At 40.9% G+C, this 18,397-nt stretch overlaps 1 protein-coding gene across 1 annotated transcript in view; it reads right to left on the reverse strand.

The window, feature by feature from the left end:
• Syne1 (spectrin repeat containing nuclear envelope protein 1) overlaps window positions 1-18,397 on the reverse strand; it is a 505,489-nt gene that overhangs the window by 350,162 nt on the left and 136,930 nt on the right. Inside the window, 2 exon segments of the mRNA XM_052169815.1 lie at window positions 12,310-12,474; window positions 13,649-13,786. Coding sequence (XP_052025775.1) covers window positions 12,310-12,474; window positions 13,649-13,786 — 303 coding nt within the window.

Here is an 18,397-nt window from a genome sequence, read left to right on the forward strand (position 1 = left end):
TGGATGGTGTCAGGGAAGAGAGTTGGAAAGAGATGATTACCAAATCAAAAGTTGTCTGAGCACAGTCACTCATGAAGTAGGACAGGGAGCCCAGTGACAAAGGCACATATCCATGATCAATTGATTTTTGGCAAAAAAAAAAAAAAATGACTAAAACCAGCAATCAAACATGCCAGAGAAAAGCTTAGAGTGGTGCAAGTCTTTAATCCCAGAACTTGGGAGGCAGAGGCAGGCAAATCTCTCTCTCTGTGTAAATTTGAGGTTAGCCTGGTCTACATATACATAGTTCTAGGCTAGCTAGTGTCTTATAGTGAGACCCTGTCTGAAACAAAGAGAAAGAATTAAAGAAAGGAAGAAAGGAAGGAAAGAAAGAAGGACGGAAGGAAGGAAGGGAGGAAGGAAGGAAGGAAGGACCCCGCCCCCAAAAAGCAAAAACTACAAATGCAAAAAGAGGTAATGGGATCGTGTCAAGCTAAAAGCCACCCACAGAAAAGGCACGTAGCCAACAGAGTGAAGGGAGTTTCAGAGACAAGTCACTCACAGAGTTAAGGGGAGATTAGTGTGTCCCTGTGACAAACTATCTGATATAAGCCAGTTAAGGAGAAATAGTTCTTTAGCTTGCAGTTTCAGGGGCTCCCATCTCTTATGGAGGAAGGTAACTATTGCCAATTAGCAAGGGTTGATCAATAGGTAGGAGAATACATTTTGCTTTCTCTTCTACCTGGGCTTGCAAGCATGCAGGGAAGGGAGCTAACACAGTCAGTGAGTCTTCTCCCTTAGTTAATAATTCATTGACCTGCTTTCAGAGATCACACCCAAGGTGTGCTTAACTAATATCCTCGGTATTTCTCAAACCAATCAAGATGATGATCAAGATCGCTTATCACAAGGGGCTAATATTTTTGAAAAGTACCAAGGAACTCAATCTTAAAAAAAAAAAAATTAGAAAACAATACCACTATTAAAAACTAGTCAAAGGACTTGAACATTTTTCAAAGAAGACAAAGAAATAGGCCATAGACGGCTGAAAAAGAGGCTCAACATAGCAAGTGATGTAACAGAAATCTCAATCTGAACTACTATGAGAGATGATTGCTTGCCTGCTTGTGGAGCTGTTATCGGGAAGAGGAAGCATAGAAAGTGCTGGTGAGGATGTGGAAAGGGGACGCCTTATACAGAGTTGCCTGGAGTATAAGTTAGTGCAGCCATTTTGGGAACATAGTAAGGAGTTTGCTGGGGAAAAAAATTTTGAAAACAGGAATTCCAAGGTGAGATGGAGGAAGAGAAATTTGTGGGAATCCGTGAAAGAGAAGAGTCAGCTCAACGCAATATTCCAAACAGTAAAGTGGAGAAAGAACAAAAGGGATCAAGAAAGCAGCGAGGAACTGATAACCAAGGAAGCAGCTCCCATTTCCAGTCTGGGCTGTGTGGATTGCGGTAGCTGGTGGCAAAGCCTCAGCCACAATGGAGGCCCAGCAGGACTGCCAGTCCTAGATTCAGAAGAAACCCACTGTGGTCACAAGTCTTAAAGTCACTGTGAGGTTTTGTGTAATAGGCCAGCATGGGGTGGGAGGGGTTCAGTGGGGCGGAAAGTCAAGTCGCCATTCCCTAAATCTGGAGATATGATGAACCAGAATTACCCTCTCAGACCTGAAAACAAGGAACAACCATAATGGAGGGAGGTTGGGGGAACATCCTGTTACAATGGCTGGATAGGAGAGGCTGAAATAGACTTTCATGGAGAGGAAGAGAGGAATGCAGGGTGAGCATGGAGTAAGGCAGAAGTGTTGGTTCCAGGGAGCTTGGGATGAAGAGTGCTCTGTGGTCAGGGTGTTGTCTGCTCTGTCCCCTGACTGCTGTGAAGGCCGAGAGCTCCAAGCTGAAGCAGGCCAACCACCATGCTCACGCTCAGGCCTGCCCAGCTGACATGGATAATTTAGCGCTTAGTAGGACTGCATTCGGAATAATAGCTTGATTTTCCTAGTAGGTGGTTACAGGGCATAGCTCAAAGCCCTACAACCCATAGACAAAACACTATACCCCTCTCATTGCAGACTTGTGTCCTGTTTGTGCTTGAATGCATGCCTTTTGCATGTTCAGCCTGTGAGCGTTCTGGATTGTGGAATGAGTGCACCACTGCTGAAGACACAGGCTGTGAAGATCATTTGAGCCAACAGTAGTTCCCAGTACACAAAGAAAGAAAGCCTTGATGCCTTAGTGTAGAGGAATACCAGGTAGGGAATCAGGGGAGGGTTGATTGGGGAAGGGGAGATGGCTTATGGGATTTTGGGGGGAGGGGAGAACCAGGAAAGAGGAAAACATTTGAAATGTAAATCAAGAATATATGTAATAAAAAAGACTTAAAAAAAAGAAAGAAAGAAAATACAGCTTGGGGGTATCAACTGACCCTTGCCAGCTGCATACCCATACAAAACCTTATGGACTAAGAGGCTCAAGCTATGACTCATATCGCCTCTGATGAAACATAGCACGTTGCAATACTAGAGGAACTGGAAAATAGCTTCTTTAAACCTCTGTCTCCGAAAACAAACAAACAAAAAATAAAACAAACAAAAACAGACTCGCTTTCTGTTTTGTACTTTTTGGTATTTTATTTCATTTCTCCACTTTCCTTTATTGGCAATTCTACTTCGGTAGTCTATTCTTTTCATTTTCCTCATATACTTTTCTGCTTTTCTTGACCCCTTTCCTTTTCCCTTTCCTTGTCTCAAAGATTTACTTTTATACATATTTGACTGCATTCACATTTATTCCCCATGATCACTGCCATTTTCTTCTCTGTGGTTAGCATGAATGGAAACTCTGGGAAAGAAGCTGTGTCTGCAGAGACTGCTGGGTTGGTGAGAGCTACAGTGGGATGGAGAGGGTGGGGTGTGGCAGGTCCCAAACTTAATTATACCTTATCTTGGGCTAGCCTCAATCCCCTCTTAGCTCCCTGAATGGCCATTTCTTGCCACGTCTTATAGGACATTCTGTGACTCACAGAGAAAAGGCACCTTTATCAATTTGCCAGTCACCAGCTTTGAGCTGAGAATGTCATCAGACAGCATCAGAAGCTGTAGGACAGATTTCTGCATCTTGCTGGAGATTGCTTCTCTGGTATTTTCATCAGCCAATGTGTTTTGTAGATGCTTATATTCATAACTATTGTCTGCTACTATAAAAAGGCCATGAAACTGGAACACAGAACCTGGGGTAACCTCGATTTATATGTCCCAGGCCACAGTCACTCAAATATGACTCCAGGCCACCCTGTCTTTTATCCTCTTTGAGGTGAGAATTCTATTTTGTGTTGACAGTGGTATACTGATTACCTTTAATCTATTTTTACTATAGCTCTTTTGTTATTTTCCTTTCCTACCTACAATTTAGTCAAAGGAGGGCCAGAGATGGAGCCCAGAACCCCACATTTGTGGGGAACTATGCTTTCCAGCCTGATTTCAATTTTATTTCCATCTTTATTTAGTTGGGTGATTTTCTCTCATGGTATTTATTTTTCCTCTGGGTGGTACTGGATACTGGATCCCCAAGGAGAAGCATCTCACTGATAAGACCCCCATATAGAGATATTCTATGTAGAGATATTTATACACTATAAATGTGTATAAATTGCAACATAAAAACATAAAAATTACGAAAGAGCAACTCAACCGTGATTCCTTCAAAAGTCAATAACTCTACAAAATGGAGTCTGAAGATGTTAAAATGGCAGCAGTGTCAGGAGAAGCATACAAAAGTCTACTAAACAACGACCATGAAAGGGATCCAAATTAAAAAAAAAAGTCATGGTTAAGAAATTCAACAAAGGGGCACCTATTCTTTAAAAATACAAGGAAATATTGGACATACAAAGTTTAATTAATCAATTAAGAAGATCATCACCAATAACAGGAAGGCCAGATAAAAGAGAGAAGATTCGCAATGAGGACAGAGTTGAGGAATTGTCAACTCAGATAACAGTGAAAACAAAAACACAAAAGGCAATCACATGTTGTCCACCTGGGAGGCTGCACCCAGCATCTGACTCAGACAGATACAGACACCCACAGCCAGACAGTGGATAGAGCTTGGGAACGCTTATGAAAGATCAGGAGGAAGGATTGAGGCTCCTGAAGAGGATAGGAACCCCACAGGAAAGCCAACAGAGTCAACTAACTTGGATCCTTAGGGGCTCTCAGAGTCTGAACCACTAACCAAAGAACATATATGGACTGGAGCTAGGCCTCCCTACTCATATGTAGCAGATGTACAGCTTGCCCTCCATGTGAGTCCTGAACCACTTGAGCAGGGGCTATCCCAAAAACTGTTGCCTGTTTGTGGGATATGTTCTAGTAGTTGAGCTGCCTTGTCTGGCTTCAGTGGGAGAGGAAGCACCTAGCCTTGCAGAGACTTGAAGGGCAGGGTGGAGTGGGGCTACCCAGGGGCCTCCATCTATCCAGAAGAGAAGGGGGAGGGGGAAGGATTGTGGGAGGGGTGACTGGCAGGGGGCAGCGAACAGATATAAAGTGAGTTTTAAAATTAAATAAAAAATAAACAATCACAGCAACAACATTCAACATTGTGGATACAACAAAGAGACCAAGCCTACAATGTATGGTATTTAAGAGAAAAACCAAGCTATAGATAAAGAAATGGAGAACTTATTCAATGAAAGAATACCAGAAAAAGTCATCTATCAAGGGGTAATGGTAGGAGGGATGACATCTGAGCATATAAGGTCTTTAGATACTAGATAGAAAAAAAAAAAACAGAAAAAGAATCTAAGTTTTACTATAAAATCATATGACTATGAAACTTATAAGAAATTTTGAGACCTTCCAGTCTGGCCTGGTTTACCTTGGGTGCGAATTCTGCAGCCAGTCCCACAATGCCCAGAGAAAGCTCCACTTCCAGGCTCGCTAACACACCCAGGATCCCAGGATCCCAGGATCTCAAGAGCTTGATCACACCAGGATCTCAAGGTTCCAGAGGCAGCTTGACTCCCAGGAGCTCTGATGCACCCAGGATTTTAGGATTACAGGATCCCAGAATCACAGGACTGCAAAGACAGCAGGACTCTGAGGAGTTCTGACACAACCAGGATAACAGGAAGGACAGGCTCCAGTCAGATATAACGAGGGCAGGTAGTATTAGAGATAACCAGATGGCAGGAGGCAAGCTTAAGAACATAAGCAACAGAAACCAAGGTTACTTGGTATCATCAGGACCCAATTCTCCCACTGTGGCAAGTCCTGGATCACACCAGAAAAGCAAGATTAGGATCTAAAATCACTTCTCATGATGATGATAGAGGACTTTAAGAAAAACATAAATAACTTCCTTAAAGAAATACAGAAGAACATAGGTAAACTGGTAGAAGCCATTAAAGAGGAAACACAAAAATCCCTTAAAGAATTACAGGAAAACAAAATCAAGCAGATGAAGGAAATGAACAAAACCATCCAAGATCTAAAAATGGAAACAATAAAGAATCACAAAGAGAGACAACCCTGGAGTTAGAAAACCTAGGAAAGAGATCAAGAGTCATAGATGCAAGCATCACCAACAGAATATAAGAGATAGAAGAGAGACTCTCAGGTGCAGAAGATACTGTAGAAAACATTGACACAACAGTCAAAGAAAATGCAAAAGGCAAAAAGGTCATAACCTAAAATATCCAGTAAATCCAGGACTCAATGAGAAGACCAACCCTAAGGATAATAGATATAAAAGAGGGCAAAGATTCCCAACTTACAGGGCCAATAATATCTTCAACAAAATTATAGAAGAAAGTTTTCCTAACCTAAGGAAAGAGATGCCCATGAACATACAAGAAGCCTAAAGAACTCCAAATAGATTGGACCAGAACATAAATTCCTCCCATCACATGATAAACAAAGTACCAAATGTACTAAAAAAGAAAGAATATTAAAAGCAGTAAGGGAAAAAAATCAAGTAACATATAAAGGTAGACCTATCAGAATTACACCAGACTTCTCACCAGAAACAATGAAAGCTAGAAGATCCTGGGCAGATGTCATACAAACCCTAAGAGAACATAAATGCCAGCCCAGGCCACTATACCCATCAAAACTCTCAATTACCATAGACGGAGAAAACAAGATGAGAAAAACAAATTTATACAATATTTTCCAACAAACCCAGCTCTACAAAGGATAATAGATGGAAAACACCAACACAAGGAGGGAAACTTCACCCTAGAAAAAGAAAGAAGGTAATCTTTCAACAAACCCAAACAAGGATAGCCACACAAACATAATTCCACTTCTACAGGAAGTAACAATCACTTTTCCTTAATATCTCTTAACATCAATGGACTTTCTTCCCCAATTAAAAGACATAGACTAACAGACTGGATACATAAACAGGACCCAGAATTTTGCTGCATACAGGAAACACACCTCAGTGACAAAGACAGACACTACCTCAGAGTAAAAGGTTGGAAAACAAATTTTTCCAAAAGTTACCAAAAAGATAAGGAAGGACACTTCATACTGGTCAAACGCAAAATCTACCAAAATGAACTCCCAATTCTGAACATCTATGCTCCAAATGCAAGGGCACCCACATTCCTAAAAGAAACTTTACCAAAGCTCAAAGCACACATCACACCCAACACAGTAATTTTGGGGGACTTCAATGCCACACTCTCAGCAATGGGCATATCATGGAAACAGAAACTAAACAGAGACACGGTGAAACTAACACAAGTTATGAACCAAATGGCTATAAGATATTTATAGAACATTTCATCCTAAAGCAAAAGAATATACCTTCCTCTCAGCACCTCATGGTACCTTCTCCAAACTTGACCGTATAATTGGTCACAAAACAGGCCTCAATAGATACAAGAAGACTGAAATAATCCCATGCACCATATCAGATCACCATGGACTAAGGCTGGTCTTAAATTCCAACAAAAACAAAGGAAACATACATACACATGGAAGCTGAACAATGCTCTATTCAATGATAACTTGGTTAAGGAAGAAATTAAAGACTTTTTAGAATGTAATGAAAATACAGACACATCATACCAAAACTTATGGGATACAATAAAAGCAGTGCTAAGAGGAAAACTCAGTTCTAAAAAGAAACTGGAGAAAGCGTACACTAGCAGCTTGATAGCACACCTAAAAGAACAAAAAGAAACAAATACACGCAAGAGGTACATGGCTGAAAATAATCAAACTCAGGGCTGAAATCAAGCAAATAGTAACAAAAAGAACTATACAAAGAATCAACAAAACCAGGAGCTAGTTCTTTGAGAAAATCAACAAGATAGATAAACCCTTAGCCAAACTAACCAGAGGGCTCAGAAACAGTACCCAAATTAATAAAAATCAGAAACGAAAAGGGAGACATAACAATGGAAACTATGAAAGTTCAAAAAATAAATTATCAGATCCTACTACAAAAGCTTATGTTCAACAAAGTTAGAAAATCTTGATGAAGTAGATGATTTTCTAGACACATACCAGGTGCCAAAGTTAAAACAGGATCAGATAAATGATCTAAACAGTCCCATAACCCCTGAAGAAATAGAAGCAGTCGTTAATAATCTCCCAACAAAACGCCCAAAACCAGATAGGTTTAGTGGAGAATTCTATCAGACTTTCAAAGAAGACCTAATACAAATACTCTTCAAACTATTCCACAAAATAGAAACAGAAGGAACACTACCCAATTTGTTCTATGATGCCACAATTACATTTATACATACATCACACAAAGACCAAACAAAGAAAGAGAGCTTCAGACCAATTTCCCTTATGAACATTGATGCAAAAATACTCAATAAAATTCTTGACAACCAAATCCAAGAACACATCAAAACAATCATTTACCAAGATCAAATAGGCTTCATCCCAGGGATGCAGGGATGGATGCATATTCATGACATGCATCTGCTGTCATGAATGGGATGGGTCAATATACAGAAATCCATCAACATAATCTGCTACATAAACAAACTCAAAGGAAAAAAAACACATGATAATTTCATTAGATGCTGAAAAAGCATTTGACAATATTCAGCATCCCTTCACGTTAAAGGTCTTGGAAAGATCAGGAATTCAAGGCCCATACCTAAACATAGTAAAAAGAAATATACAGCAAACCAGTAACCAACATCAAACTAAATGGAGAGAAACTTGAAGAGCTCCCACTAAAATCAGGTACTAGATAAGGTCACCGACTCTCTCTCTATCTATTCAATATAGTACTTGAAGTTCTAGCTAGAGCAATTAGACAACATAAGGAGCTCAAAGGGATACAAATTGGAAAGGAAGAAGTCAAACTATCACTATTTGCAGATGATATGATAGTATACTTAAGGGACCCCAAAAATTCCACCAGAGAATTCCTAAAGCTGATAAACAACTTCAGCAAAGTGGCTGGATATAAAATTAACTCAAACAAATCAGAACCTTCCTCTACTCAAATGATAAACAAGCTGAGAAAGAAGTTAGGGAAATGGCAGCCTTCACAATAGTCACAAATAATATTAGATACCTAGGTGTGACTCTAGCCAAGCAAGTGAAAGATCTGTATGAAAACTTAAAGGCTCTGAAGAAAGAAATTAAAGAAGATCTCAGAAGATGGAAATATCTCCCATGCTCATCGATTGGCAGAATTAATGTAGTAAAAATGGCCATCTTGCCAAAAGCAATCTATATATTCAATGCAATCCCCATCAAAATTCCAACTCAATTCTTCACAGAGTTATAAAGAGCAATTTCCAAATTCATCTGAAATGACAAAAAACCCAGGTTAGCAAAAACTATTTCAACAATAATAGAACTTCTGGGGGAATCAACATCCCTGATCTCAAGTTGTATTACAGAAGAATAGTGATAGAACTGTATGATATTAGTATAGGGACAGGCAGTAAGATCAGTGGAATAGAATTGAAGACCCAGAAATGAACCCACACACCTATGGTCACTTGATCACTGACAAAGGAGCTAAAACCATCCAGTCGAAAAAAGACAGCATTTTTAACCAATGGTGCTGGTTCAACAGGCAGTCAGCATGTAGAAAAATGTAAATCGACCCATTCTTCTATCTTTGTATAAAGCTCAAGTCCAAGTCAATCAAGGACCTCCACATAAAACCAGATACATTTAAACTTATAGAGGAGAAAGTGAAGAGGAGCCTTGAACACATGGGCACAGGGAAAATTTTCCTGAACAGAACACCAATGGCTTATGCTCTAAGATCAAGAGTTGACAAATGGAACCTCATAAAATTGCAAAGCTTCTTTAAGGCAAAGGACACTGTAAATTGGACGAAACAGCAACCAACAGATTGGGAAAAGATCTTTACCAATCCTACATCTGACAGAGGGCTAATATCCAATATATACAAAGAACTCAAGAAGTTAGACTCCAGAGAATCAGATAACCCTATTAAAAATGAGGTTCATAGCTAAACAAAGAATTTTCAACTGAGGAATATTGGATGGCAGAGAAGCACCTAAAGAAATGTTCAACATTCTTAGTTATCAGGGAAATGCAAATCAAAACAACCCTGAGATTCAACCTCTCACCAGTCAGAATGGCTAAAATAAAAAACTCAGGTGACAGCAGATGCTGTCAAAGATGTGGAGAAAGAGGAGCACTCCTCCATTGCTGGTGGGAATGCAAGCTGGTACAACCATGCTGGAAATCACTTTGGCAGCTCCTCAGAAAATTGGACATTGTACTACCTGAGGACCCGGCTATACCACTCCTGGGCATATACCCAGAATATGCTCCAACATGTAATAAGGACACATACTTTATACAATCCCTAACTACATTCTAAAAATTTTATCCTTGTACCACAGATGAGTGTCGCTCTCTGCCCTCATTAAGGAAACATCTCTTTGCACCAAATGGAGACCGCTACAGAAAGCCACAACCAATCACAAATGCAGACTTGAGGATTCCAGGGCTAACTGATATGGCTACAATGCGACTCCCACATCTTAGGTTTAGGGATCATTAAAAAAAAGAGAGATAAGCACAGAGATTTTCAAGATCCAGAAGAACCAGAAATTTGCTGTGAGATTGTATCTCCTAGAAATGCCAGAGAACCATGAACTCTCACCAACGTGGCTGCCTAAACATGGGCTGAACAAGAGCAACAACAACAGGTATGCAGATAGGTAAAGCAATCTTGATATAGAAGAGAAAAAACTTACAAGGCCATAACCCTAGACAAAGATCTACAGGCCACCAAGGGAGGCTGAGAGCCAGAGAAGTAGTGCCCTAAGAAAGAGCATGCCAACTAGTTACCCAGTGCCAGATGGTCAGTTCTGAAAACATACACATACAATTAGCATTGTAAGAACTGAGCAGGCTCTATTAATATGTTTAAGAACATACACACTCGCATATAAAATAACATCTAAGGAAAAAGGGCATGAATTTGAAAGAGAGCAAGGGAAATATACATGGGAAGGTTTGGAGGGAGGAAAGGAAAGCAGGAAATGATATAATTATAATCCCCAAAACACAAAGAATATTTTAAAACAACATAGACTGACAGTGAAAGGAGATAAACTATTCCAGACAAATTGAATCTGAATATCTGACAAATCAGTGTGATACAATGCAAAGATTAAAGTCACAGGAGCAGAGAGGAACATGCTAATTATCAGCTGTGACCAAGACCAAATGCAGAGAATGGATAGGGACAGGAAGGTTGTATTAAAAGGGCAAAGAAGGGACAAGCTCAGGGGTGCCCATCTCAGTACTGTGGCACACTTTCAGTAATGCATATTCATAATCACTGAGAGTAATAAAAAAAATCAAATAAAAAAAAGAAATTTGTAAGTTGGTGATACACTAAGCTTGGGTTGACTGTTTTGTTTTGCTACCTCACAACCAGACCTGTACAATCATCACATCACTTAAAGTAAACCTTAAGAAAATGTAAAATCTTGACATGTTGCAGGTGCTGAGTATATCTCAGGAAAAACACAAGTGTAAATGGAGGCAAGTGATGGTCATCTTTGTGACGGGCTGTGCTATGTAGCAATGTCAGACTGCCTGATGGGCTAGCCTTGGACTATGTCTTCTGAATTCAAGTGTCATGGACTTTATTTATGCATCAGGAATTCCAAAACCAAGGTCTCAGAGACATGAGAACACCATTCCATGAATTTGTTTTTTGAATTTTCTAAAACAGACAAGGGTATTACCTTCAGGTAACTAAAACACATCAAACATTTGGCAGAAAATATATCTTTTGATAACATACAGAAATCTCTATGTATGAACTTCTTTTCATATATATGCTAAAACCAAAGTGCTAACAGAACAAAGGGGGTCAAAAGTACCCCATTGCCTTCATGTTTATCAATCAAAAATAGCATGTTTAATGAGTTAAGCCTGGAGCATTACAAAATGTTTGACAACAGTCACACACTAACCACACACACACAACTTGTAAGTCATTGAAGTCCTTAACTATGTCTCGAGCTTCTACTTTCCATGCACAACCAAAACACCAGGACTGGACGCTTTTGCTTATTATTTTTTGACAAAGGATATGCATGTGAAACATAGAGCCAATGTTCAACCCTATTATTTTATGAATCTAGATCATCTGTGAGCTTATCTTTTTTTTTTTTTATAAAATCAGAACCTAGAGCAACAGGAATAATGATGGGTGCATATACAAAAATCTATCCTAGAGTTATTGGGAAATATCTTATGAAATTAATGTACTGAAATGGTCAGAAAGGGTATAGTCCAGGAAAAGGCAGGTTAGAGTGCCTCCAAGAAGGAAGTGTGTGGACCACACAGGATGGATGCTTTGAGGGGCACACAGGTGCAGGCTCTGGTGAGGATACATCTGCAGGGACTCCAGGACTGTCATGCTGGAAAGGTTTCTGCCTGTGGTGGTGTGAATGAGGACTGTCCCTATAGGTTCGTTTATTTGAACACTTGGTCCCTAGTTAGTGGAACTGTTTGGGAAGGATTAGGATTACGACCTCGTTGGAGGAAGTGTGTCATTGGTTGGACTTTGAAATTTCAAAAGCTCATCCCTCTCCATTAGTCCTCTGCCTCTCCCTCCTGCTGTGGACCAGATGGAAGCTCTCAGCTACTGCTCCAGCACCATCCCTGTCTCCTGTTGCCATCACCCTCCACCCCACCCCACCCCCGAGCATGGACGCTAGCTTACCATCTGGAACAATGAGCTCCAAATTAAATGCTTTCTTTTGTAATTCGTCTTACTCATGATGTTTTGTCAGGATAATAAAAAGGTAACTAGGACAGTCTCTGAGCATGGTTTTACCTTATGTTGCTCAAGTTTCCTTTGGATTGTGTTTGCTGTTTCCTCGTGGACCTGCTGAATAGTGATCTCTTCTCTCAGGGCCACCTCTGCCCTGTATAGCCAGGCACCTATAGTTCCCAGAGGTGCAGGGAGAGATTTATCCAGTTGTATATGCCAATCGAAGAGCTGAAACAAGAGAACAGAAGGTCTCCGGTATAGAAGACAACTCCTAAACTTCTGCTAAATGAACTTAAAAAAAAAAATCTACAAAAGACTCAAAGAGGGTCTGGGAAGAAAGCTCAGAGGCAAGGGTTCACCACATAGGCACAAGGACCCAAATTCGATTCTCAGGACTGACACAAGAACCCAGGCTAGGTGGCATCTGCTTGTCATCAATCCCAGCTCGGAGGGGGTAAAGACAGGTGTATCCCTGGGCTGCATGCAAGTCACCCCCTTCCAGTTAAGTTTTAAAATGTCAGTTCTATGAAAATTACAGATGTGCCCATTCAACTTTCTTATATGGGTTCTAGTAATTGGATGTAGGTTGTCAGGCTCATGTAATAAGTGCTTTACTTCACTAGAATTCTGGGTTCCATCCTTGTATTTGGCTTTTCATAGGGGTCCCAGGGATTGAACTCAGGTCTTTAAGCTTGTATGCCAAGAACTTATACCAGTTGAGCCAATACCTCTCTTTTCTCCATTTCTTCTATTTCCCCAGATTTCCAAGTATCGTTTCCTGGTCTACAGAAATTCCAGCTTAGAAACAATTTGTAGGAAACGTGGCATTGTCAAATTAAACAACATGGTAAATTCAAGTAAAATATTTCTCTTAATGTTAGAAGATGATCAGAGCTTAGAAATTTCTAAGGTTAGGGTCTCATGAAGGATGTTAATATTAACTAGATCAAGCAGCGTTTTCTTCACGTGTAGCCATGACCAGACAATCAGAGCTGCCCCCAATGACAGAACATGAGCTTGCCCCTTGGCACGGGATGGTCCTGAGCTGCTCACAAAACAAGATTACAGATTATGAGACATATTGGTATTCCAGGACATCTCTAAGGCAAAAGCCAGCTTTTCTAAACAACTGGGATGTAAGGTCTGGAAGGAGACCGAAGCCGGGAGGTCTTTCAGTTCTGTCTGACACCCAGCTCATAGCAGTCGTGTTCAGGATGGGAAGGCAAGAAAGGAGCTGCCAGGGCAAGCACACCCAGCAGTGCCAGGGAAGCCTAGCAGAGGGCAGTGTGCCCCCATGGTTAATCCTTTCCAGCCTCAGCCGGAGGCTGCAGCGATTTGTGCAATAGCACCGACGTACACACAGCTTGGTGAAGACCCACAGACCCAAATGAAACTAACTCACCCTGGACGACACTCTCTCCCAGCACTGCTTGACCAAGGCTTGGTCGAGCGTCAGTTTGCCGTCTCTCTGCAATGGCTGTATCATATGTTCCACCTGTTTCCTTTTCATCTCATATTGAACTCTGAAGTGCTTAAATGACTAAAAGAGGAAACAGAAATGGTACAGCTATCAGTCCCCATAAGCAGAAGCAAAGAAACCACAGCTCCCAGGTAATAGTCCTTTATCTTTGGAGAGCACTCCATTATGTCGTTGGTGATGTTACCAGCAGCGGTTATGACACTGACCCTACCTAAGATCTTGATGGCGTTAGGTACTATCAACCCATCCCTCTGGTTCTGTCTACACACACACACACACACACACACACACACACACACACACACACTATTAGGCATTTCAGCAGTAATTTGACAGAGACAAGTAGAAAAAAGCAGGACTAATATCCAGAAATTATGAAGTCTGCATAGAAATAGATGGAATTAATACTGACTGAGCTCACCAGACCCAGAAAGACAAACATAGGGAATTCTCTTGCTTATGTGGATCTTCTCTTTTAATACTTGATTTTGTACACTTAACCTGGAGTCCATGAGGAGTCCAGGAACCTGGGATCAGCCATTGAAGGCAGATACCTAATGGGTAGGGTGAATATGGCCCGGGTAGAATGACTGTAGAGAATTTGTGGGTGATCAAGCATGGAAGGGGATGGGGAACAAGACAGTGAGGTATTAGGGCAAGACTTAACCAAAATGAAGGGTGTGTGCAAAAGCTATATGGATACCTATGGTCTTACACACCTCTGATCCAATTAGAAACAGTGCTCTCTAATTGAATATAGTCAGGGTTAGAGGGCTATGAAGGGGTAGAGGTTTGGGGGAGAGGAAAATGTAGGGGTAATTTAGCCAAAACTAAAGATACATGATGAAGTCTTATGAAATCAGTTAGTTTGAAATATTATATATATATAAACATATATACTTATATAAACATATATACTATATATTATATTGTATTATATTACATTACATTATATAATATATTATATAATACACACACATATAAAAGGAATTTTGACCAGAAGTACCCAGCGCAGGTAGACAATGCTGTACCCAGAAGGTATAGGTTGGGAAATGAAGGTCTAAGTTGTCATGCATAAGCTACCTTCCAATCAGTTATGGCACCCAAAACAATACAGGCTATACCCACTCTTTTGTCTGCCACGACTAGACAGTAAGACCCTACTGCTGAAGACACCACTAACTTTGGCCATAGGAAATATAGAAATCAACCTAACACTGATCAGGAAACTCTACTGGCTCACTTACCCCATGCTAATGGGTGCTGTGAAGACTGCTGAGAGAAGAGATATCAGCGGCCTTATCCAGGGCTGAATGCTGGACACTACGATACTGGCCCACTGGTATGCCCACTGGTGTGCCCACTGGTGTGCTCACTGGTATGTCCACTGGTATGCTCACTGGTATGTCCACTGGTGTACCCACTGGTGTGCCCAATGGTGTTCCACTAGTGTGCCCACTGGTGTGCTCACTGGTGTGCCCACTGGTGTGCCCACTGGTGTGGCTGCCCACTAGTGTGCCCACTGGTGTGCCCACTGGTGTTCCATAGGTGTGGCCATGGCATGCTGTGGTTGCGAAGATTAACTAAGTGCTTACTGATTGTGTCCACTCCACAGGAGGGATCTCGTGTCTATTACTATAAGTGTAGCCAAACGCCTATGACTGTGGAGATTATAGATCCCAGCTGGGGAGACTAGCATTATTTCTGCTCAGTAGACGTGCTGCCAAACTGAGTTCTAAATATTCTACATTTCCGCATGCAGTTCTGGGCTGCTCTCCATTTTACAGAGAAACTTCTTTTTCCAGTGGGTTGTGACTGATGGAAAGATTCATTACTTGTCACAGTGAAGGGTGTAGGCACTTCTGAGTGTTCTGCTGTGCATGGGCCGTCTACACAAACATCTTTATCATCTATGTCAGTCATCCAAGGACCAGGCAACTTCACCAAAGAGGGTGGAAGCATGTAATCGCTGATGGGTGTGAACAGAAGCCCATGGAGCACTCGTGTCTGGACATGGTATGCTGGCGCACTTACTGACCCGCTGTAGCTATGGTTACCTGCACAGCATCAAGTCAGTCATACTCCCAGCATGGATGGGAGATGGGCACCTGAACCCACCCTTAGCAGAAGAGCTAGTGGCCAGTAATAGCTCCTGGGAGAGAGAGGGCCATCTTCCTTATGGGTGGCAGTCGGTAGCTGCTTTTGCTCCAGTTTGTGGTCACATACACACACACACACACACACACACACACACACAGAGGTAGCACTAACTGCAGTCAAAAGGTTGTCAATAACAGTAATGAACAAAAGAGGACATGAAGGGGGGTGAAATGGGGTGTGGGGCACTAGAAAAAGTTGAGGGAAAGTTGTGGTGGATGAATATATTTTGTCTGATGTACTTTTCTTTTTCTTTTGGAGACAGCCTTGCCATATCTAGATGTGCTGCCTAAGTCTCTCTTAGAAGGCCTCTCCATAGTCCCAGACACCTGTCTCTACGGTAAGGACAATCATAAACGATCTAAACTGAAGTTCTCCATTCCCCCAGCACCTGCCTTAGTGTTGTCCTTGGCCTGCAAGCCCCCCACCTTTGTTCCTGACACCTCTGTGCAGTTTTCCAACAGCGACTGGATGTCTGGAAGCTTGGAAACCCCAGCTTTGGCCTCCCACATCCTAGGCTGCAGTTTTCCACACCATGAGAAGTGTCTTGGTGCTTCCCTAATGGTGAGTACTGGACTGCAGCACAGGGTAAATGCAGTCTAGGGCTCCTCATTCTGCCTGCCCAAGCGGCGGTGCCCAGCACACCAACTATAGGATGAAATGCTGACCCACACACTGGTACTGTAAAATTTTTCAAAATTCATGTGGAAATAAACATACATTTGATCAGCTTTATATATAAAATTTACCACCTTTTTTTTTAGTCGATATATTTTTTATTTACATTTCAAATGATTTCCCCTTTTCTAGCCCCCCACTCCCCGAAAGTCCCATAAGCCCCCTCCCTCCCCCTGTTCTCCCACCCAACCCTTCCCACTTCCCTGTTCTGGTTTTGCCCTATACTGCTATACTGAGTCTTTCCAGAACAAGGGGCCACTCCTCCGTTCTTCTTGTACCTCATTTGATGTGTGGATTATGTTTTGGGTATTCCAGTTTTCTAGGTTAATATCCACTTATTAGTGAGTGCATACCATGATTGATCTTTTGAGACTGGGTTACCTCACTTAGTATGATGTTCTCCAGCTCCATCCATTTGCCTAAGAATTTCATGAATTCATTGTCTCTAATGGCTGAATCGTACTCCATTGTGTATATATACCACATTTTTTGCATCCATTCTTCTGTTGAGGGATACCTGGGTTCTTTCCAGCTTCTGGCTATTATAAATAAGGTTGCTATGAACATAGTGGAGCATGTATCCTTATTACATGCTGGGGAATCCTCTGGGTATATGCCCAGGAGTGGTATAATAGGATCTTTCGGAAGTGACGTGCCCAGTTTTCTGAGGAACTGCCAGACTGATTTCCAGAGTGGTTGTACCAATTTGCAAACCCACCAGCAGTGGAGGAGTGTTTCTCTTTCTCCACATCCTTGCCAACACCTGCTGTCTCCTGAATTTTTAATCTTAGCCATTCTGACTGGTGTAAGGTGAAATCTCAGGGTTATTTTGATTTGCATTTCCCTAATGACTAATGAAGTTGAGCATTTTTCCAGATGCTTCTCCGCCATCCGAAGTTCTTCAGGTGAAAATTCTTTGTTTAACTCTGTACCCCATTTTTAATAGGGTTATTTGGTTTTCTAGGGTCTAACTTCTTGAGTTCTTTGGATATATTGGATAATAGATCATCTAAACAGTCCCATAACCCCTAAAGAAATAGAAGGGGGTCATAGAAAGTCTTCCAACCAAAAAAAGCACAGGACCAGATGGTTTCAGTGCAGAATTCTATCAGATCTTCAAAGAAGACCTAACACCAATACTCTTCAAACTATTCCACAAAATAGAAACAGAAGAAACACTACCCAATTCCTTCTATGAAGACACAATTACGCTGATACCAAAACCACACAAAGATCCAACAAAGAGAGAGAACTTCAGACCAATTTCCCTTATGAACATTGATGTAAAATACTCAATAAAATTCTTGCCAACTGAATCCAAGAACACATAAAAAACGATCATCCACCATGATCAAGTAGGCTTTATCCCAGGGATGCAGGGTTGGTTCAATATACTGATGTACTTTTAAAGAGTAAAACCGTTAATCAAAAGTTTATTTAAAACATTAAATAGGACTAATTCTAGTGGAGTAATTCATGAACCAGTTCATGTTTGTTAGGAAAGCATAGTCAACTACAAGAATGAGATTATCTACACTAATGACCAAAATAGTTGATTTTTCAATAAATGTTATTATATTTATAGTACATCATGTTATATATTATAATGTTATCATATATCTTAAAGGCCAACTGATGCTGAATTAAACATACCTATATTTACATTTGAGAAAACCAATGTAAAGAGGCTTACTCTGGGGCCTTATTATTTATATAAAAAATCATTTAATTTTATGCCATGAAATTCTTAAGTATGCCACAGAATATATAAAACTCATCATTTAGACCTAACCATAAGCTTAATACAATCATAAAAACAATCACTCTGAAATTGCA

The sequence above is a fragment of the Apodemus sylvaticus genome, chromosome 23 (assembly GCF_947179515.1).
Source record: "Apodemus sylvaticus chromosome 23, mApoSyl1.1, whole genome shotgun sequence".
Taxonomy (NCBI): domain Eukaryota; kingdom Metazoa; phylum Chordata; class Mammalia; order Rodentia; family Muridae; genus Apodemus; species Apodemus sylvaticus.